Source organism: Bombina bombina, chromosome 6 (assembly GCF_027579735.1).
Source record: "Bombina bombina isolate aBomBom1 chromosome 6, aBomBom1.pri, whole genome shotgun sequence".
NCBI lineage: Eukaryota > Metazoa > Chordata > Amphibia > Anura > Bombinatoridae > Bombina > Bombina bombina.
The window spans coordinates 835,763,988-835,788,191 of record NC_069504.1 but is presented as its reverse complement, the minus strand read 5'-3'; the positions used below and the strand labels follow the sequence as shown (position 1 = coordinate 835,788,191).

At 40.7% G+C, this 24,204-nt stretch overlaps 1 protein-coding gene across 7 annotated transcripts in view; it reads left to right on the top strand.

Moving 5' to 3' along the window:
* Positions 1-24,204, top strand: part of AAK1 (AP2 associated kinase 1) — a 305,240-nt gene that overhangs the window by 155,017 nt on the left and 126,019 nt on the right. For all 7 annotated transcript variants that reach the window (XM_053718218.1, XM_053718216.1, XM_053718217.1 and 4 more), the window contains 5 exons: positions 600-732; positions 13,429-13,532; positions 13,809-13,888; positions 21,886-22,040; positions 23,038-23,318. In XM_053718218.1, coding sequence (XP_053574193.1) covers positions 600-732; positions 13,429-13,532; positions 13,809-13,888; positions 21,886-22,040; positions 23,038-23,318 — 753 coding nt within the window. The remainder of the gene's footprint in view (positions 1-599; positions 733-13,428; positions 13,533-13,808; positions 13,889-21,885; positions 22,041-23,037; positions 23,319-24,204) is intronic.

The window sequence follows — 24,204 nt, the reverse complement described above, 5'->3', positions numbered from 1 at the left end:
TTTTATTTCTTTAGGATGTCCCTTATGCAGTTTCATTGTAAAATCTGGTCACTTCATGTCTCATGAGGATGTGGACTATAATTTGTAAATACTTTTGATTATGGTGTACTGCTTAAAGGGACGTTACTGAAACTCCTTAAAGTTGCTGGTTGGGGAAGCTCTACATTTTCATAATAGACTCCGCCATGGTGGAGCTTAGCTATTCTCACACCCTGTGAAAGCAGCAGTGTCTGTTACATATGTATGTATATGTATTTTATGTAAAATATTGTGTAAAAAAAACTACTAAAATTAAAGCTCTGCATCCTTTACACGTCCATACAGCTGGCAATGCCAATGATCTGTGTGGGCACAATGCTTCTTTCACAAAGTGTGAGAATACCTAAGTTCCAAGTTGAAAGTACCAAGTATAATGATGCAGAGTTTTACGTTCCAGCTTTGTATTAAGTTAAAATAGAGAGCTGATGAGAGCTACAGGTACAGGAGGTAACACAATATGATGGTGCTATTGTTGAGGTTTAATATCCCTTTAATATCTTCTCCATTTTCAGCTTTCATCCTGTTGAGCTAAATGGTCTTTTCTGTTGTCCCTATCTCAGGCACTGGGCTGCTTACTGTACAAAACCTGCTTCTTCACTTTGCCGTTTGGAGAGAGCCAGGTCTCAATCTGTGATGGGAATTTCACCATCCCGGACAACTCTCGTTATTCCCAGGACATGCACTGCCTCATCCGTAAGTGTCTGGTCTCTGACCACAGATCATCTTTCCTACTTACCTGTCTTACTTTACATCAGAGGTATATGTGAGACAAACTCAATATCCAGTTACACTCGAGCTGCTATATTCAGTTGTCAGCTATACTTTGTTTTGTTTACAATGTATTTGTTGCAATTTTGTCAAGCCCACATATGAAATGTTGCAACAATATATCCCCAGTGACATCTTTGGTCTGGGATAGGTTTAGGGTGGTAGATAGACAGTTAACTCTTTGATGTCTAGAAAAGGTCGACAAGTTTAAAGGGCATTGTATTTTTATTTTTTTTATTGATATTGTTGGCTGAATAAACCAGATTTTTCAAGCCAGTGAGCTATAGATACCTTCGTATTAGTTGTACCCAAAGCTACACTTCATGCTCGTTTCAGTTGACAGCTTTTACATAATATTATTTTTTTAACACATTTAATTGCTGCTCTTTCCTAGACATGATAGAAATATGTTGAGTACCGTGTCTGTTTAACAAAACTTTCCTTTCTAAATTAATTTATTAAAGGGACCGGAAACCCCAACATTTTCTTTCATGATTTGGATAGAACATACAATTTCTTTCCAATGGCATGGAGATTCCACAAATCCATTCTAATTATTAGTGGGAATTCAACTCCTGGCCACCAGAAGTAGGCTAAGAACACCCCAACAAAGCTATAAGTATCCCTCCCATTTCCCATAACCCCCAGTCATTCTTTGCCTGTGTACATCACAGGAAGTGTGCGAAGATGGTGTCTGAAGAAAATTAAGTTTTAATCCTTTAATGGGTATTTTCTCTGCAAGCAAGGATTGGGGCAATGCTGTGTCCATGTAATCCTCTTTAGGAAGAGTAATGGTGGCTATTAGCTGTTGGAGGACGGTGAGGTAGTCCTTGCTTCTAATCCAACAATTTATGCTAACACCTATATAGAAAACCAGGGTTGATTACTTTGCTTTTGTTTTATCTTCAGGTCTCTGTCAGTGGTCAGATGAGGCTGACAGACTGAGAGGTGCTGTGACCGCTCCACAGCAGAAGACCCTGGAGTGTAAGTCCTTTCATATATATTCTCAGGATAGAAAATATCATAGAACAGGACTGGGATAATCAGGGACCTAGTGGGACCTGCTACCCTCAAAAGGGGATTGTATATTTATTATACATATCCGCTGTTTTGGGATATGTTGCAGCTGAGCTTTCTGCAGGGGAGGGAATTTGCCACTTCTATTGCCGGGCAATTTTACAGACAGGCCCAGGCTTTATGGTGTGTGGGGACTGGGTGTCATTTGCGGCATTATCATCCCCCCCTCCTATACCTGCATGGTCCGTTTTGACTGATTTTTAAGTTGCTACTAATTTTAGGGGCACAGTATTTATTTGTGTGTGTTTAATAATTGTTTATGGCGCATCTATTGTAAGCAACTGATAATTGTTGCGCAGGTTATGGGCTCAGGCCTTTATGCCTCTCTCTGCTAATAGCGATCACAGCAATGAGACCACTTTCCATCACACACTGTGTACATCGCTAATCATGTGTTTGGGTAGATTTGTGTCTGCACTTATTGCTATAATCATATCTGCAGTATGCACATATCTTTAGCCTAATGAGAACCTCCATTGTTGGTGGATGCAGTGGCGCTGCTATGTTAATTATGTGGCGGTGCGCTCAGTATCTAAGATCCGTTTCTATATTGGGATCTTTTTATTAGAGACGTATGGGCATTTTCTGTTCAGAGCCGTTAGGGTTGTGCTCTACACAGCCTAATGTTGCCTTTCGTTTTATATGGGGCACCTTCGTTTACATAGTAGGTGAAATTCGCAGTCTACAGATATGTATATGATGTTAGCGCCATTTTGGAAATATTGGTTCAATTTCCCCCCAAGAACTGTGAGGTTTGAGCGCATTTTAGGTTAACTCCTTAATGGAGTCTTCAGTGTGATCATTATCTAAACCTCTTTTAATCCAACTCTAGTCCTTCATACAAGATTTGAAGGCTGTTTATTTTGACCCCCTGAGTTATTTATATCAGTGTTTGTGTACATATAATGTGTACTTCTAATGCCACGATGAGGATGAGGACTGAGTTTTCTAGTTAGAATAAAAAAATGTGGGATTGTTTTTATTTTACAATTCAGAAATATGTAACTGCAGTTTTATTTTTCAGGAGGTTTTTTCTCCTGAAAGTACTGTGCTTCCCTAGTATTTGCCACCATCTGGTGGCAGCTCAATGAAAATGCATAGTCATTTTATTTTATACATATTTCTTGAGGGCCCTTCTATGATCAATACACATTTTTATATTTATGTGTATGCAAACTATTTTCAATCTCTTTCCTAATTTCTGGGACTTGTGTGGTTTCAATGTATATTACTTAACTTCTTTGAGAAAAAACAGAGAGGCGCCTCATGTGTAATATCATCAGGTGTGTGTAAAAACACAATGTGATAAGAGCCAAGTGGGTACTCACATATTCGTGGAGCTGGTAGTTTCAGGCTGTAGATTTTATAGGTGTAACAGCTCACCCACAACTAGGATTTCCCATATGATGTTAACCAAGCACACTCATGTGCTAGTAGAAGCAGGCTGGCAGATTTGAGGATAGGCGTGTCAGCTCACCCCAAGGAAGGATCTCCCAATAAGCAATGTTCAAATGCAGAGGTATTATGGTAACAGTGAATGCTAGTTACCATATGCATAACACGCCGTTTCTTCAGGATATGCCTGAAGAAATGGCGTGTTATGCAGAGAAACGCGTTGCATGTTTAGGGGGATACTAGAATATACCTATTCCACTTTTTTATATTTTTGTTTTTTAATTTGTTTTTAATAAATACTAAATTTTTATGAAAAACTATTTTGAGTGGATATACCTTACCTACCTATTTACCTGCATTCACTGTTACCATATGGGAGCTGAATCATTCTAATACCTCTGCATTTGAACATTGCCAGCCAGCATTTGCACTCTTGGATATAAGGAGAACTGATTTTCACATTTCAAAAGTGAAATTTTACTTTATTCCACTCTGGGACAATCCTGTATATTTTCAATTTTGTATGTATACATTACCATTGTAGTGTTGTTGTTAACACAATAGACATGATTTGCTGTTAATTTCTCCAACATAGGTGTGTCCGGTCCACGGCGTCATCCTTACTTGTGGGATATTCTCTTCCCCAACAGGAAATGGCAAAGAGCCCAGCAAAGCTGGTCACATGATCCCTCCTAGGCTCCGCCTACCCCAGTCATTCTCTTTGCCGTTGTACAGGCAACATCTCCACGGAGATGGCTTAGAGTTTTTTAGTGTTTAACTGTAGTTTTTATTATTCAATCAAGAGTTTGTTATTTTAAAATAGTGCTGGTATGTACTATTTACTCAGAAACAGAAAAGAGATGAAGATTTCTGTTTGTATGAGGAAAATGATTTTAGCACCGTAACTAAAATCCATGGCTGTTCCACACAGGACTGTTGAGAGCAATTAACTTCAGTTGGGGGAACAGTGTGCAGTCTCTTACTGCTTGAGGTATGACACATTCTAACAAGACGATGTAATGCTGGAAGCTGTCATTTTCCCTATGGGATCCGGTAAGCCATGTTTATTAAGATAGTAAATAAGGGCTTCACAAGGGCTTATTAAGACTGTAGACTTTTTCTGGGCTAAATCGATTCATTATTAACACATATTTAGCCTTGAGGAATCATTTATTCTGGGTATTTTGATATGATTATATCGGCAGGCACTGTTTTTGACACCTTATTCTTTAGGGGCTTTCCCTAATCATAGTCAGAGCCTCATTTTCGCGCCGGTATGGCGCACTTGTTTTTGAGGACAGCATGGCATGCAGCTGCATGTGTGTGGAGCTCTGATACATAGAAAAGTCTTTCTGAAGGCATCATTTGGTATCGTATTCCCCTTTGGGCTTGGTTGGGTCTCAGCAAAGCAGATTCCAGGGACTGTAAAGGGGTTAAATATAAAAACGGCTCCGGTTCCGTTATTTTAAGGGTTAAAGCTTCCAAATTTGGTGTGCAATACTTTTAAGGCTTTAAGACACTGTGGTGAAATTTTGGTGAATTTTGAACAATTCCTTCATACTTTTTCGCAATTGCAGTAATAAAGTGTGTTTAGTTTAAAATTTAAAGTGACAGTAACGGTTTTATTTTAAAACGTTTTTTGTGCTTTGTTATCAAGTTTATGCCTGTTTAACATGTCTGAACTACCAGATAGATTGTGTTCTGACTGTGGGGAAACCAAGGTTCCTTCTCATTTAACTATATGTATTTTATGTCATAAAAAAATTTAGTAAAAATGATGCCCAAGATGATTCCTCAAGTGAGGGGAGTAAGCATGGTACTGCATCATCCCCTCCTTCGTCTACACCAGTCTTGCCCATACAGGAGGCCCCTAGTACATCTAGTGCGCCAATACTCCTTACTATGCAACATTTAACGGCTGTAATGGATAATTCTATCAAAAACATTTTAGCCAATATGCCCGCTTATCAGCGAAAGCGCGACTGCTCTGTTTTAGAAAATTCTGTAGAGCATGAGAACGCTGATGATATGGTTTCTGAAGGGCCCCTACACCAGTCTGAGGGGGCCAGGGAGGTTTTGTCTGAGGGAGAAATTTCAGATTCAGGAAACATTTCTCAACAAGCTGAACCTGATGTGATTACTTTTAAATTTAAGTTGGAACATCTCCGCGCTCTGCTTAAGGAGGTGTTATCCAATTTGGATGATTGTGATTATCTGGTCATTCCAGAACCACTATGTAAAATGGAAAAGTTCTTAGAGGCCCCGGGGCCCCCCGAAGCTTTTCCTATATCCAAGCGGGTGGCGTACATTGTTAGTAAGAATGGGACAGGCCCGGTATACCTTTAGTACCTCCCCCCATATTTATAAAATTGTTTTCCTATAGTCGACCCCAGAAAGGACTGATGGCAGACAGTCCCCAAGGTCGAGGGGGCGGTTTCTACTCTACACAAGCGCGCCACTATACCCATAGAAGATAGTTGTGCTTTCCAAGATCCTATGGATAAAAAATTAGAAGGTCTGCTAAAGATGTTTGTTCAGCAAGGTTCCCTTCTACAACCAATTGCATGCATTGTCCCTGTCACTGCAGCCGCGTGTTTCTAGTTTGATGAGCTAGGAAAGGCGATTATTAGTAATTCTTCTTCTTATGAGGAGATTATGGACAGAATTCGTGCTCTTAATTGGCTAATTCTTTCACCCTAGACGCCACCTTGCAATTGGCTAGGTTAGCGGCGAAAAAATTCTGGGTTTGCTATTGTGGCGCAGAGCGCTTTGGTTAAAATCTTGGGCAGCGGATGCGTCTTCCAAGAACAAATTGCTTGACATTCCTTTCAAGGGGAAAACACTCTTTGGCCCTGACTTGAAAGAGATTATCTCTGATATCACTGGGGGCAAGGGCCACGCCCTTCCTCAGGATAGGTCTTTTCAAGACCAAAAATAAACCTAAGTTTCGTCCCTTTCGCAGAAACGGATCAGCCCCAAGGGCTACGTCCTCTAAGCAGGAAGGTAATACTTCTCAAGCCAATCCAGCCTGGAGACCTATGCAAGGCTGGAACAAAGGAAAGCAGGCCAGGAAACCTGCCACTGCTACCAAGACAGCATGAAATGCGGGCCCCCGATCCGGGACCGGATCTGGTGGGGGGCAGACTCTCTCTCTTCGCTCAGGCTGGGGCAAGAGATGTTCTGGATCCTTGGGCGCTAGAAATAGTCTCCCAAGGTTATTCTCTGGAGTTCAAGGGGCTTCCTCCAAGGGGGAGGTTCCACAGGTCTCAGTTGTCTTCAGACCACATAAGAAGACAGGCATTCTTACATTGGGTAGAAGACCTGCTAAAAATGGGAGTGATTCATCCTGTTCCATTAGGAGAACAAGGGATGGGGTTCTACTCCAATCTGTTCATAGTTCCCAAAAAAGAGGGAACGTTCAGACCAATCTTAGATCTCAAGATCTTGAACAAGTTTCTCAAGGTTCCATCGTTCAAGATGGAAACCATTCAAACACTTCTTCCTTCCATCCAGGAAGGTCAATTCATGACCAAGGTGGATTTCAAGGATTTTCTCATAGGTACTAGGGTCCCTTCTGGCGGTGCTAAGACCAAGGGGCATTGCTGTAGTACCTTACTTGGACGACATTCTGATTCGAGCGTCGTCCCTTCCTCAAGTAAAGGCTCACACGGACATTGTCCTGGCCTTTCTCAGATCTCACGGATGGAAAGTGAACGTGGAAAAGAGTTCTCTATCTCCGTCAACGAGGGTTCCCTTCTTGGGAACTATAATAGACTCCTTAGAAATGAGGATTTTTCTGACAGAAGCCAGAAAAACAAAACTTCTAGACTCTTGTCGGATACTTCATTCCGTTCCTCTTCCTTCCATAGCGCAGTGCATGGAAGTGATAGGTTTGATGGTAGCGGCAATGGACATAGTTCCTTTTGTGCGCATTCATCTAAGACCATTACAACTGTTCATGCTCAGTCAGTGGAATGGGGACTATTCAGACTTGTCTCCGAAGATACAAGTAAATCAGAGGACCAGAGACTCTTGCCGTTGGTGGCTGTCCCTGGACAACCTGTCACAAGGAATGACCTTCCGCAGACCAGAGTGGGTCATTGTCACGACCGACGCCAGTCTGATGGGCTGGGGCGCGGTCTGGGGATCCCTGAAAGCTCAGGGTCTTTGGTCTCGGGTAGAATCTCTTCTACCGATAAATATTCTGGAACTGAGAGCGATATTCAATGCTCTCAAAGCTTGGCCTCAGTTAGCGAGGGCCAAGTTCATACATCAACCATCAGGGGGGAACAAGGAGTTCCCTAGCGATGGAAGAAGTGACCAAAATCATTCTATGGGCGGAGTCTCACTCCTGCCACCTGTCTGCTATCCACATCCCAGGAGTGGAAAATTGGGAAGCGGATTTTCTGAGTCGTCAGACATTGCATCCGGGGGAGTGGGAACTCCATCCGGAAATCTTTGCCCAAGTCACTCAACCGTGGGGCATTCCAGACATGGATCTGATGGCCTCTCGTCAGAACTTCAGAGTTCCTTACTACGGGTACAGATCCAGGGATCCCAAGGCGGCTCTAGTGGATGCACTAGTAGCACCTTGGACCTTCAAACTAGCTTATGTGTTCCCGCCGTTTCCTCTCATCCCCAGGCTGGTAGCCAGGATCAATCAGGAGAGGGCGTCGGTGATTTTGATAGCTCCTGCGTGGCCACGCAGGACTTGGTATGCAGATCTGGTGAATATGTCATCGGCTCCACCATGGAAGCTACCTTTGAGACGAGACCTTCTTGTTCTAGGTCCGTTCGACCCACTCCAGCTGACTGCTTGGAGATTGAACGCTTGATCTTATCAAAGCGAGGGTTCTCAGATTCTGTTATTAATACTCTTGTTCAGGCCTGAAAGCCTGTAACCAGAAAAATTACCACATTATTTGGTATATCTGTTGGTGTGAATCTGCAGGATTCCCTTGGGACAAGGTTAAGATTCCTAAGAGTCTATCCTTCCTTCGAGAAGGATTGGAAAAAGGATTATCTGCAAGTTCCTTGATGGGACAGATTTCTGCCTTGTCTGTGTTACTTCACAAAAAGCTGGCAGCTGTGCCAGATGTTCTAGCCTTTGTTCAGGCTCTGGTTAGAATCAAGCCTGTTTACAAAATCTTGACTCCTCCTTGGAGTCTCAACCTAGTTCTTTCAGTTCTTCAGGGGGTTCCGTTTGAACCCTTACATTCCGTTGATATTAAGTTATTATCTTGGAAAGTTTTGTTTTTGGTTGCAATTTCTTCTGCTAGAAGAGTTTCAGAATTATCTGCTCTGCAGTGTTCTTCTCCTTATCTGGTGTTCCATGCAGATAAGGTGGTTTTGCGTACTAAACCTGGTTTTCTTCCAAAAGTTGTTTCTAACAAAAACATTAACCAGGAGATAGTTGTGCCTTCTTTGTGTCCTAATCCAGTTTCAAAGAAGGAACGTTTGTTGCACAACTTGGATGTAGTTCGTGCTCTCAAATTTTACTTAGCAGCTACTAAGGATTTCAGACAAACTTTGTCTTTGTTTGTTGTTTATTCTGGTAAACGGAGAGGTCAAAAAGCAACTTCTACCTCTCTCTCCTTCTGGATTAAAAGCATTATCCGATTGGCTTATGAGACTGCCGGACGGCAGTCTCCTGAAAGAATCACAGCTCACTCCACTAGGGCTGTGGCTTCCACATGGGCCTTCAAGAACGAGGCTTCTGTTGATCAGATATGTAAGGCAGCGACTTGGTCTTCACTGCACACTTTTTCTAAATTTTACAAATTTGATACTTTTGCTTCTTCTGAGGCTATTTTTGGGAGAAAGGTTTTGCAAGCCGTGGTGCCTTCCATTTAGGTGACCTGATTTGCTCCCTCCCTTCATCCGTGTCCTAAAGCTTTGGTATTGGTTCCCACAAGTAAGGATGACGCCGTGGACCGGACACACCTATGTTGGAGAAAACAGAATTTATGTTTACCTGATAAATTACTTTCTCCAACGGTGTGTCCGGTCCACGGCCCGCCCTGGTTTTTTTTTTTTAATCAGGTCTGATAATTTATTTTCTTTAACTACAGTCACCACGGTAACATATGGTTTCTCCTATGCAAATATTCCTCCTTAACGTCGGTCGAATGACTGGGGTAGGCGGAGCCTAGGAGGGATCATGTGACCAGCTTTGCTGGGCTCTTTGCCATTTCCTGTTGGGGAAGAGAATATCCCACAAGTAAGGATGACGCCGTGGACCGGACACACCGTTGGAGAAAGTAATTTATCAGGTAAACATAAATTCTGTTTTTATATCATCAATATATTTATTCTTTCACTAGCGCCCCCTTGTTGATTAAATTACTTCACTTCTTAGTGTTTTTAGGACACTAATATATTTATTTCTATGTTTTATTTATAGGATTACAATATTCTAATTTTACTCATATTGAGGTGATATTTACTTATGTCTGTGACGTCTCATACTCAATTTGTTAGTGTTTTTAGGACACTGGTATATTTATTTCTATGTTTTGTTTATAGGAATACAATATCATTCTTCTCATATTGAAGTGATATTCTCTAATGTCTGTGACATTCCTTGTCCCTTATGACTTGTTTAGTGGCTTGTTGATTCGTTTCCAACTGCTGGAGCTGGATGTCTTTTTAATTTCTGTGACATCTTAATTGTCTTTTGTTATATATATATATATATATATATGGATAGTGTTATAAGCATTATGTTTGCTTATCGTTTCCTTTTCTATTGTACTTATTGTGTGTTTTTAGGGATCTTTAGCATTTACATGTTTAATCCCTACCTTTTTATAGTATAAGTATATCTTGATATTGTTATACGCAGCATATCTGCTTATTTTTCCCTTCTTCTACTGTACATATTCAAATATTTTTCCCACTCCGTCTTCAGTAGAGGTATATTCTTGATACCGGTATAAGCATTATTCCTGCTTATCTTCTCTCTTTTCTTCTGTACATATAATGTGTGCTTTTAGGGATGGTTAACATTTACATGTTTTATCCCTATCTTTTTTCATAAAAATATGTTCTGGATATTGTTATAAGCATTATTTCTGCTTATGCTATCTTTTTTTTCTCTACTATTCACATTAAAGGGACACTGAACCCACATTTTTTCTTTTGTGATTCAGATAGAGCATGCAATTTTAAGCAACTGTCTAATTTACTCCTATTATACATTTTTCTTCGTTCTCTTGCTATCTTTATTTGAAAAAGGGATCTAAGCTTTTTTTCAGAACTCTGGACAGCACTTCTATCTTCTATCTCTATGTTTAGATATTTTTCCTTCCTTTTTTGGGTCTACCTGGTAGCCCAGCGGTATTCCTCTGTGGCATTATTCATCAGCCCTGAGTTCATTACCCTAGGTGGGTTTTTTCTGAGATGGACAGCATTCAGGAGTATGTGCTATTATAGTAGCTGTAATTCTCCAGGATTTGTCGCAGAGCTATTTCCCTTATCTCATCAGGTCTTCTAAGGTAGAAGTTTCTCTCCCTGGAATTGGGGATCACTCTGACCTCTCTGAGGATTCAGACAAGACTCTCTGTTTTAGTGGCTCGTTCAGGTTCTTCTAACACATGCTTCTTGAGACCATCCTGGGAGTTTGTTTCTACAGATGCCAGCCTTCAGGCTGGGCAACATTTTGAAGTCTTTAAGGGCTCGGGGAATCTGAACTCAGTCGAAGTCTGCCCTTCCAAGTATCATATTCGAGTTGAGATGAATTTTCAAGGCCCTGATAGCCTGGCCCCATCTGATTTTGGTCCGGTTTGTCAGATTTAAATCGGACAACTTCGCTTCAGTGGCTTCTGTCATCGTCAGGCAGGAACATGGAGTTCCTTAGCGATGAGGAGGTAAATTGTATCCTTCGATGGAGGGACACTCTCTCATCTGCCTCTTTTCGGCAATTCTCGGCCCAGGCATGGACATCTTGTAGTGGGAATACCTGAGCAGGCAGAAGTTTCTCCCAGGGGAGTCCTCTTCTTAAGGAGGTATTCTCAATGATAACTTTCAGGGAGGGGTTTCCGAAGTTGAGAATGATGACATCTCGTCTAGTCATCTAGCTTCACAGATATTGATCCTGATTTAGAGATCCAAAAGCAGTTTTGTACGCGCTAGCTGTTCCTTGGGATTTTGGTCTGTTTTCTTTTTTCCTCCATTTGCCTTCCTCTCCTTGGGTGACTGCCTGTTTCAGGAGCAGGCTTCAGTGTTTCTAATTGCTCCTGCTTAGCTTAGCAGAATTTGGGTTGTGGAAATGGTGATGATGTCGTCTTCTCCCCTGTGGAAATTTCCCTTGTGGAAGGACCTGCTACTTCATGGTCCTTTTCTACATTCAAATCTAGATTCTCTGAAGCTGACTGCATGGGAATTGCATGTCTAGTTTTTTTCTGCATAGTTGTCTCCTTATTCCAGGCTCATATGCCGGTTTTCTCGCAATTTCATTGTAAAGTTTGGCGCACTTCATTCACTGGTGCGATTCTTGGGCGTTAAGTGAGAGTACCCTGTATTTTGTCCTTTCTCCAGGAGAGTCTGGAGACCGTTTTATCAGTCAGCTTTTCTGTAAGGTCAGATTTTTGTCTTTTCTGGTCTTTTGCATAAAGGTTTGGCTGATTTACTGGAGGTTAGGTCCTTTGTTTACGGCCCTGGCCAGAATCAGGCCTGTATTAAAGTCTACTGCTCCACCTTGGAGCCTTAATTTTGTTCTTCCAGTTTTCCAGTAGACTCTGTTGGAGCCTATGCATTCTGTTGATCTTAATTGTCCTGGAGAGTTTTGTCTTTGATGACTTAATTTCTGCTTGTAGAGTCTTAGAACTTTCGGCTCTACAGTGGGATCCCCCTTTTCTTATGTACGTGGACGAGGCGGTCCTTTGTTCCTGAGGGGATTTTTTCAGAAGGTTTCCTTCTTTGCGTCCTAATCCTTCTTCTCTGGAAGATTGTCTGTTATTCAACCTGTATGTAGTTGGTGCTCCAAATCTTTATCTCTAGGCTTCTAGGGATTTCGTTTATCTTCTGCTCTTTTTGGAGTATTTGCATAAGTAAGGGCCGGAAGGCCATGTCAACTGCTCTTACCTTCTGGTTGAGGGGTGTCTTTCGGTAGGCCTATGAGTGAGCTGGGTAACAGCCTCCTGAGAGGATTACTGCTCATGCATTCTGAACATTTTCTTTTTTCTGGTCCCTTCGAAACGAAACTTCTGTGGAGCAAGTTTGCAAGAGCCACTTGGTCCTCGTTTTTCATACATCTCTAAAAAAAATAAAAAAATTTGTTTTTTTCCTCAGCTGAGGCTTCTTTTGGGAGAGAGGTTCTTCATGCAGTGGTTCCTTCAGTTTAGGTCTGCCTGTCTTGTCTCTCCCTCCCGTTCCATTCTATGTACTCTAGCTTGGGTATTGGTTCGAACTAGTAATTAGATTGGATTTGTGGACTCTCCATGCCATTGGAAAGAAAACAAAATTTATGCTTACCTGATAAATTCTTTCCTTTCCTGGCATGGAGAGTCCACGACCCGCCCTGGTCTAAAATTAAGACGGCTTATTATTTTCTAGAACTTCAGGCACCTCTATACCCCGGGTGTTCCTCTTCTCTTTCCGTATTCCCTCGGCTGAATGACTGGGGGTTATGGGAAGTGGGAGGGATACTTATAGCTTTGCTGGGGTGTTTTTTGCCTCCTCCTGGTGGCCAGGAGTTGAATTCCCACTAGTAATTAGAATGGATTTGTGAACTCTCCATGCCAGGAAAGAAAATAATTTATCAGGTAAGCATACATTTTGTTTTCAAACAACTTTCCAATTTACTTCCACTATCAAATTTACTTTGTTCTATTTGTATCCTTTGCTGAAGGAACAGCATCTAGTCAGCCAATCACCAAAGACAAATCTGTGCAGACACCAATTAGCAGCAGCTCCCACTACTGTAGGATATGTGTGTATTCTTTTTCAACAAGGGATGCCAAGAGAACAAAGCGCATTTGAAAATAGAAGTTATTTTAAAAGTGTCTTAAAATGACATGTTTCATTGGAATCATGCAAGTTTTAAAATACATTAACACTGATATTGTCTTTGGAACAAGGTTATGGACGGGAACTGACACACACACACACACGTATTTATATTCTGACTTTCTTTGTCTTATCCCATAGGATATATGCTTGAACCAGATCCTGACAAAAGACCTGATATATACCTAGTTTCCTATTTTGCCTTTAAGATGGTGAAGCGGGAATGCCCTGTACAGAATACAAATGTGAGTGCTCTTAAAAGTCCTTTAATCATACATCTGTGTCATCATTTGCATTGCGCTACAAAACCTTTCTGTTCTTCTACTTCATAAAGCCTCCTGGAGGCAAAGTTTTCTGAGGAGAACGCTGGCCTTTAGTGTTCAGTGTTTTTTTGTTTTGTCTTTTTTTATAATTCATCATCAGTTTTGATTGTCTGTTTATTGCTCTTTTAATAATAATAATAATGAGACTATAAAGTGTGTAATCCAACACTGTCTTTTTTTTTTACCTTTAACGTTCAGGACTCTGTGATCCCTTCAAAGCTTCCTGAGCCAGTGAAAGCGGGAGAAGCAGCTGCTAAAAAATCCCAGCCAAAAACCAGGTAAGAATGTTGTCACTCACCAGATTCTTAAGACTATCGACCCTAGACTACTGTGGTTCTCACAAGAGAACCTGCAGTCAGTATTTATCAAGCAGCGGTCATCAGATCTCCCCGGTTTCAAACTACCCGGTCTCATCTGACCGGGGAGATTGACAGCTTCTACCCGCGCATGATTGGCTGTGCCCGGGCGCTGTTGCACAAGAGAGCAAAATAGCGCTCTTGTGCAATGCTGAATTCCGCAAACAGAATTCCGCCCACCAGAGGAGAGCTGCGGTGGACAGGGGTGCATATGTACGCCACTGTCGCTTGATAAATCGAGCCCTGTGTGTTTGTACCTCAGTAGAAATACTGCTCTGGACCCGCAAAGCACTGCTGGTTCCAAGCAGAAAATACCACTTATCCAATCAGCATCACTAGTTTCCACATGTGAGTTGTGCGACTAGCACTGTAGATTAGATCAGCAGCGGTTTCCACTTGGGACCAGCAGTGCTCTATGAGTTCGGAACTGTATTTCTACTGTGTGTTTAACCCCTTTGCGGGAGTTAAAATAATTCAGTGTACTTTCATATAGATAATTGAGGCTTTGTAAGTGTATATCCCTGGACTGCTCTGACATCACAAAACAATAATCATCTTCTGAGTCATTCAAGAAAAAATTTGAGTTTTTTGTCCCTTTAAGGAGACATTCCAGCCAACATTGGGAGTCCAAGAAGCATTTATGTAATATACATGTATTAGCAAAAAATGCTCCTAATAAAAACTATTGCTGTTTCAAAAGAGTGCACCGTGTACCAGCATTTCAAACACAGCACTTGCTCAGAAAGCCTAAAGTGCTTGCACATCTGGTAATGACTCAATTGTTAATTGCTGACATAATACAAGCCCCACTGACACTCTGAGCAGCATCAGTATTTAAAATGCTGGTGCACTGAGAATATCTAGCTATGCTTCACATGTGCAGAGAATAATGTTAACACTAAAACAGTGATCATTTTTACTAGATACATGTATATTGCAAATATGTTTTCTATTCAAAGATGTAATTCATCTCCATGTGCATTTAAATTTTGACTGGAATGTCCTTTTAAGCAAAGCTGGTGCAAGCTAATTTAGTAAGAGAAACTTCTTTAAATAGAATTTCTTCTAGTTATAAAAAATGTTTCATCTCCCAGATTGCAAAAATTGATGTACAAAAAAAAATATATCAGATATGCAGTCGTCTTCTTTTTTTTTTTTCCGTTGAACTATCTGATGTAATAAAGGAACACGTTTAATATTGCTCAGAAAAACACTCACTGAGAAGTACAATACCAAAATGTATTAATTATTTAAGATTTATTATCCGCCATTGAGACTTTCACTAAATCTGTTAAAGGGACAGTCTAGACAAAAATAAACTTTCATGATTCAGATAGAGAATGCGATTTTAAACAACTTCCCAATTTACTTTTATCACCAATTTTGCTTTGTTCACTTTGTATTCTTAGTTGGAAGCTAAACCTAGGTAGGCTCATATGCTAATTTTTTAGCCCTTGAAGGCCACCTCTTATCTGAATTCATTTTGATAGTTTTTCACAACAAAGAAGGCGTTAGTTCATGTGTGCTATATAGATAACATTGTGCTCACGCACTTGTAGTTACCTAGGGGTCAGCACTGATTGGCTAAAATGCAAGTCTGTCAAAAGAACTGATATAAGGGGGCAGTCTGCAGAGGCTTAGATACAAGGTAATCACGGAGGTAAAAAGTATAATAATATAACCGTTTTTGTTATGCAAAACTGGAGAATGGGTAATAAAGGTATTATCTATCTTTTTAAACAATAACAATTCTGGTGTAGACTGTCCCTTTAAAACCTCTTTCATAATTCTAGCCTCCCCACAATGTAAGAAACTTCAAAAACTTCTGTGATTCAATGCAGTGATTACATCACCAGCATCTCTAAGCACAATGTTTTTGGATGTCCCATGACTATTCAACTCAGTTGTGTCACATTCTAGGTCAAATATATTGTGACTTTATAGCCCCAAAATAAAAAAAGAGCTGAACATACTTTTGTTAAAGAGATTGTAAACTTTAACCTTTTTTTTTTTTTTTTTTACAATATTAGTAATCATAAAGTAAAAGATGGGGATTTGAATTCATGAAAGGCTTTGTAAATGCTTACTTTTTTAATAATCACAATTTTATGTCTTGATATATTCCGACCATTCCTCTGCCCTTAATGGAAACTCTATTTCTTACTTCAGTGACGATTCAAGCTGTAGCCAATTGTATCGTGCCCCCTTTGGCGTCCAGCAAGGAAATAATTACGCCCGTATCTTTTACTTTATGATTACTAATATTGTAAAGAAAAAGGTTAAAGTTTACAATCACTTTAACAGCAAGCATATTGAAAACATTTATTTATGGGACTATAGAACCATAGAATAGTTTAAGATGTAATGTCCACAAATCTATATCTGCCAAACATTTCTCAGTGTAGTTTTGGATGTATGTACTTTGCAACAAATATTGCAATACTAAGGAGTAAAAGGGGAGTAGAATGTGTGCTTGTATAATTTTTTTATCAGTCAGGTAAGCAACCCCTGCCTTAAAGGGACAGTCTGGTTCAGAATTTGTATTTTTTTTTAAAAAGATAGATAATACCCATTCCCCAGTTTTGCATAACCAACAAGATTATATTAATACACTTTTTACCTCTGTGATTACATTGTATCTAAGCTTCTGCAGACTGCCCCCTTATTTCAGTGCTTTTGACAGACTTTTATTTCCTTCTTAATATGAGGAGAGTCCACAACCTCATTCCTTACTTGTGGGAAATACAGAACTGCTGCGATATGTGTAAGATGAGGCTCAGGTATTGGTTGGAACATATTTTTGCTGTGCAGCCCGTTAGGCTTGGCGCACTTTTTTACTATTAGCAGGGACGGTCCTGCGTGGCATACCACGTGACGGGTGGGGTCACAATGATTTCCTCTTCTTCCTGACCGTGCGGTTTACCGGAGACAAAGCGGTTTCTCTGTTGGGCCTGGGTCATAGGAGGTGGTGAGTGCCCCAGCCATTGCTGGTATAAAGGTGCCTTTTTTCTTTTTCTATAAGTCCGATTGTAAGCGCAAGCTATAAAGGACTCTGACATGTTAGAGGGTACTCCCTCTTTACCCAAGTCTAATACCGGTTTATATTTTGAGGAGGCTACAGTATACCCGCCTGCTCGATTATGTTCCACATGCCTCGATAAGGTTATATTGTCAAGGAAAGTCAATATGTTTAGTACCACTGAGCTGTCCACCTCTGAGGAGTCTCCGTCCCGTGAGGTGCGCACCCTACAGTTCAAATACACATGCAGCTTCCCGTAGCACTCCTAATCCTCCATCTGGAGGGGCCCTTTTATTGCCAGATTTTTCTGAGCAATTACAAACGGCAGTGCCTGCGGCCTTTGGTGCTTTACCTCGCTCTGCTAAGCGCAAGCGAAAGGTTAAATATTACTATCCTTCCCAGGGGTCATCTACTAGTTTGTTAGATTTATCTGATACAAGATTATCCGCTGACAAGGACGTCTCTGATACTTCAGAGGACGCTCTTTCTGGGTCAGAATCTGCTGCCTCTAAGCCTCCAGCTGCGGAGGAACCAGACTTCAGATTTAGGATCAAACATTTACACTTTCTTCTAAAGGACGTTTTGGCTACTTTAGAGGTTCCTGAGCCTAAGCTGCCTGAGGAACCCTGCATTCCTAAATTAGATAAGGTTTACGAGGACAGGGTTGTTCCACAGACTTTCCCGGTTCCTGTGAAGATGGCGAACATTATTAAGAATGAATGGGAGAGACTTGGTTCTTCTTTTTCCCCTTCTTCTTTTAAGAAATTATTCACGTTTCCGGACTCTCAATTAGAGTTGTGGGGTTCTGTCCCTAAGTAGATGGCGATATCTCCACACTTGCCAAGCGCACTACTATCCCTCTTGAGGATAGCTCATCATTTAAAGGCCCATGGATAAGAAGTTAGAAACTCTTTTAAGAAAGATGTTTTAACATACGGGATATTTGTTTCAACCGGCAGTGGCTGTTGCAGCGGTTGCTGGAGCGGCTACCTATTGGTGCAAATCCTTATCTGAGTTGATCGAGCTAGAGGGTCCCCTCAACGTGATCCAGGAAAGAATTAAGGCCTTGAGAGTGGCTAATTCTTTTATTTGTGATGCAAAGATGCAGATTATTTAGCTGAATGCCAAGGCTTCAGGTTTTTCCGTTCTAGCCCGTAGGGCACTTTGACTGAAGTCTTGGTCGGCTTGCTTGAATTCTAAATCTAGACTTCTTTCCCTCCCATTTAAGGGAAAATTATTTTTGGTCCAGGCCTGGACTTACTGGAGGCAAGGGTGCCTTTTTACCACAGGATAAGAAGAACAAACCTAAAGGACAGGGTCCTTATTTTTGTTGCTTTCGTTTGGATAAATCCCAATGTCAGCAGCCCTCCGCAAAGCCTGAACAATCCAAGGGATCTTGGAAACCGGCTTAGTCCTGGAATAAATCCAAGCAGTGGGGAACAAGGTGCTCCCTAGTAATGAGGGAAGTATCTCAGATTCTGGAATGGGCAGAGGCCCACAACTGCTCTCTGTCAGCGATCCACATTCCTGGTGTGGACAACTGGGAGGCGGGTTTCCTCAGCAGACAATCCTTTCATCCGGAGGAATGGACTCTCCATCCCGAGGTGTTTGCAGAGATTTGCAGCGGATGGGGGACACCAGAGATAGATCTCATGGCGTCCCAACTCAATTCCAAGCTACCCAGATATGGGTCGCGGTCCAAGGATCCTCAGGCGAAGCTAATAGATGCATTAGCAGTGCCTTGGAGGTTCAATCTGATTTACATTTTTCCGCCGTTACCACTTCTACCTCGTGTAGGGGCCCACATCAAACAGGAGCAAGCATCTGTGATTCTAATTGCTCCATCGTGGCCGCGAAGAATGTGGTTTGCGGATCTGGTTGGGGTGTCCCTATTTCCTAACCTTGTCGCAGGGATCTGCTGGAGCAAGGTCCTTTTTTTTTTATTTTACTTTTATTTTTTTTAATTTAAATAAATGAAAAAATAGAAAGAGAATATTACAATTCATTGGAGACACAGCTCCAGAACACAAAGAAAAAAAATACACTGCAAAATATTATAATGGGCAATCTTACATATCATTGCCTATCTAGTTTACTTCAGATCTACCAGATTCTTGACATAGATTACATGAAATATACAACTTTATCCTCTAAACAAAACTTTTGGATTTTCGTTACACTGGAGACCCCCCCAAAACAAATAATTAGAAAAAAGGTAAAAAAAAATAAAACCCTCACTTTACCCTTTTCCGCTGGAGCCTTAATTAGTTAACCAATTTGATGGTAAGAATTCTGCAACTACTAGATTAATAAAAGGTATTGCATTTTTGAGCGGATCTATAAATTGTCGCTGTACTGGGAGAGGCCATGTGCAGATAAGACTCTTCCATTTATGGAAGCATTTTCTGTATTGCTTTTCTTAGCAAGGTCCTTTTGTTCATCAAAATCTAGATTCTCTGAGGCTGACTCGTGGAGATTGAACGCTTAGTCCTCGCCAAGAGGGGTTTATCTGAGAGTGTTATTGATACTCATTCAAGCGCGTAAGCCGGTAACTCGTTGCATCTATCATAAGGTGTGGAGGACGTACTTATTCTGGTGTGAGGAACGTAGATTTCCCTGACATAAGGTCAGGGTCTCCAGGATTCTTTCTTTTCTCCAGGATGGTCTGGAGAAGGTCCTTTCTACTAGCTCCGTTAAAGGGACAGTCAACACCAGAATTGTTGTTGTTTAAAAAGATAGATACATCCTTTATTACCCATTCCCCAGTTTTGCATAACCAACACTGTTATATTAATATACTTTTTACTTCTGTGACTAACTGGTATCTAAGCATCTTCTGACCGCCCCTTATCACATGGCATTTAGTTATTATCTATCGACTTGCATTTTAGCCAATTAGTGCAATGTCTGCCACTAGCCACGGGCATGATTACAATGTTATCTATATGGCCTACATGAGCTAGCTCTCCCCTGCTGTGAAAAGCTAATAAAAAAGAGGCGGCCTTTAAGGGCTTAAAAATTATCATATGAGCCTTCCTAGGTTTGCTTTCAACTAGAATACCAAGAGAACAAAGCAAAATTGTTGATAAAAGTACATTGGAAAGTTGTTTAAAATGACATGCCCTATTTGAAAAATTTAAGTTTTTTTTTTGGACTTGACTGTCCCTTTAAGGGACAGATTTTGGCCCCATCTGTTTAACTGCACAAGAGGCCCGCTGAGCTTCCAGATGTCCAGTCTTTTTTTCTGGCTCTGTCTAGAATCAGGCCTGTTTAAATCTAGCGCTCCTCCTTGGAGTTTAAATCTGCTTCTTAAAGTTCTGCAGAAGACTCCATTTGAGCCTATGCATGCAGTCGACATCAAATTACTGTCTTGGAAGGTTCTTTTCCTACTGGTTATTGCCTCTGCGTGCAGTGTATCTGAATTAATGGCCTTGCAATGTGAGCTCCCTTACCTAGTATTTAATGCTGATAAGGCTGTTCTTCGTACTGGGTTAGGTTTTCTTCCTAAGGTAGTTTCAGATTGCAACATCAATCGGGAGATTGTGGTTCCTTCCTTGTGTCCTAACCCTTCTTCTTCGAAGGAACGGTTACTTCATAATTTGGACGTAGTTCGGGCCCTGAAGTTCTATCTTCAGGCTACGAAAGAGTTTAGACAGACTTCTTCTTTGTTTTGTTGTCTATATTGGGAAGCGTAGGGGGCAGAAGGCCTCTTCCACTTCCTTATCTTTTTGGTTGAGGAGTATCATTCACTTAGCTTATGAGACAGCGGAACATAAGCCTCCTCAGAGGATTAAGGCTCATTCTACTAAAGCAGTGGCTTCCTCTTGGGCCTTCAAGAATGAGGCCTCTATGGAACATATATGTAGGGCGGCTACCTGGTCCTCCTTACATACCTTTTCAAAATTTTACAAGTTTGACGTTTTTGCTTCGGCTGAAGCAGCTTTTGGGAGAAAGGTTTTATAGGCTGTGGTGCCCTCAGAATAGGGTCCGCCTCTTTTATCCTCCCGTCTCATTCAGTGTCCTCTAAAGCTTGGGTATATGTTTCCCACAAGTAAGGAATGAGGCCGTGGATGCTCCTCATATTAAGAAGGAAAACATAAATTATGCTTACAAGATAATTTCCTTTCCTTCTGTATGAGGAGAGTCCACGGCACCCGCCCGTATTCTCCGATGGGCGGGCCGAAATTTTTGTCTTGTTCTTCTGGCACTATTTATACCCTGATATTTCTCCTATTGTTCCTTGTTCCTTCGGAAGAATGACTGGGGGATGAGGGAAGTGGCGGAGGTATTTAAGCCTTTGGCTAGGGTGTCTTTGTCTCCTCCTGGTGGCCAGGTTCTGTATTTCCCACAAGTAAGGAATGAGGCCGTGGACTCTCCTCATACAGAAGTAAAGGAAATGATCTGGTAAGCATAATTTCTGTTTTTAGCCAATCAGTGCTGACTCATAATAACTCCATGGGAGTGAGCAGAATGCTTTCTTTATGGCACACATGAACTAGCACTGTCTAGTTTTGAAAAACTGTCAAAAGAGATAGCCTTCAAGGGCTTAGAAATTAGCATAAGAGCCTACCAAGGTTTAGCTTTCAACAAAGAATGCCAAGAGAACAAAGCAAAGTTGATGATTAAAGTAAATAACAAAGTTGTATAAAATTGCATGCCCTTTCTGAATCATGAAAGTTAAATTTTTACTAGACTGTCCCTTTAAGTAGGTGCACCCAGACAGTTGCCTACCTTGCCTAATAAGAATCCCAAGACTACTTTGAAGCCTCTTGACTAAAGAAAGCACAAACAACCAGAATTGTATGAGTGTCGTATTTTCATCACTGGTTTGTATTTCTTATTTTAACATCATTATATTATATATTGTGTATTACAATTATCTTTTTTTTTTTTTGCCCAGACTCACAGATCCTGTTCCAACCACTGAGACCTCCATAGCTCCTCGCCAGAGGCCGAAAGCTGGTCAGACACAGCCCAATCCAGGAATGCTTCCAATCCAGCCAGCCCTAACACCTCGTAAGAGACCAACAGTGCAGGCAGCCACTTCCACCCCAGGTATATAGTATTTATTCAGCCTACTTACCCAGCAGTAGAATTATCCATTTTTGTTTAGGGTGTATGCAAAGGACCCTTATGAAGTTTGACTCCCTAATGTTGGGGGAAACCTGAAGCATTTCTGCTGATAAGACCCATATAAGCTGAAACATACACATGTGTTAAGCTGTAAAGATACTTTATAACAGTGCTCGACAAACCCAGGAGCCTAGAAGCCACTGGCTCCTAGAATTTTGCCCCTGGCGCCTAACTTTTTGGGTTATTCTCCATATCTATATCCAAATATCACTGGGTGGCTCTTAAAAGTGTGCCTGGCTCCTAAATTGTAAACAGATTTGTCAACTCTTGCTTTACAGAGAATTGGTTGGTATTTCAGGTCTGGACTGTCGTTCTGGATTGGGCCAGACTGATATACTTTAGGAAAGTTCTTTTTTTAAAAGGCACAAGTTGGCTAAAAGTTTGCACCTTAAAGGGACATTAAACACAAATATGTTATTTCATGATTCAGATAAAACTTATCTAATTTGTTTGGTTCTTTTAGTATCCTTTGCTGAAGGAGCAGCAAGGCACTACTGGTTTCTAACTGAACACATGGGTGAGCCAATGACAAACGGTATATATATATATATATATATATATATATATATATATATATATATATATGCAGCCACCAATCTGCAGCTAGAACCTAGGTTCTTTGACGCTCATGAGCTTACCTAGAAAAACCTTTCAGCAAAGAATAACAAGAGAAGGAAGCAAATTAAATAATAAAAGTAAATTGGAAAGTTGTTTAAAATTGTATTCTCTATCTGAATCTCGAAGGAAAAATTTGGGGTTTAATGTCCCTTTAAGTGGGTATTATCCTTGTATTGCATGTAATGAAACTGCATAGGGTATGTAACGTGTTTTTTCTTTTGACTGGGTCTTGTTATTTGATTGCAAATAACATAATATATTTTTGATAAGAACATTTTTGGGGTTTGCATTTTTCTCACAGGTGTGTCTAGCAACATTCAGCCCCCAACTACCACAACACCTGCTCAGCAACCAACAAAACCCACAGCGCCGCCTCAACCTCAACCCAAGCCGGCCCAGCCTTCTCCTCAGGTTCCAGCTCCGGTGACAACCACTGCACAAGTAGCTACTCCACAGACTCCTATAGTGGCCACACAGCCGGCAACCCCTCAGCAACAACAGTTATTTCTGAAACAGCAACTCCTGCAACAGCAGCAGCAAGCAGCTTACTATCAACAGCAACAGATGCTGCAGGCTCAACAGGTATGTATTTGATCAGTTACACCTGTGTTATTGTGCATTTGTACATCTCTCTTGTGTATAGTTGTCTCATTTGTCAATGTATGTGAGGGCACCTTTCATTTTGTATGTCCAAGTTTATTTTTAGTTAAAGTAGATTGATTTAAAGTGACCTTTTAACAGTGGCTATAAGTAGTAAGTAAGCTGCCTTTACACTTATGGACTGGAAGAATATAAACATATAAATAAATAAATAAATAATATTTAGTATAAAGTGAAGATTAGAGACAATTGTGATTGTGCTTTTTTGTTGTTTTTAATTGCACATTATAAATTAAAATTATTTAACTGAGCATAATCTTTGTTAAGCCCCCTTAAGGGAAGAGAAAGAGGGGGGGGATTTTCTCTCTTACTGCACATACAGGAACCACAATACACATTTATGCCACATCTATATGGACAGGGTTGGAATTGGTTAGCAATACATAGAACATATTGTGCCATGTGCAGGACATTGGAATGTGAAATATTTATAACAAATACACTGTATAACACTTTATTAAAGGGACACAAAGCCCAATTTTTTTCTTTCATGGTTCAGATAGAGCATGCAATTTATAAAATATGATTTTACATGTTTTCAAATACTTGACTGCAAAGGGTTCCAATGTAATATATATATATATATATATATATATATATATATATATATATATATATATATATATATATATAATTAAGTAGAATGTTACTACTCAGTGTCAGTGAGTAGAAACAAGCGTTACTCTAGTAAATGCGCTAGTCAGAGGTATGAAAATCTCATAGAGCTGCTATTAAGGTACAAAATATTGTGTGATAGACAAATCTATACAATATAGGAGAATAAGTATCAAAGGGTAAACAGCGCTTA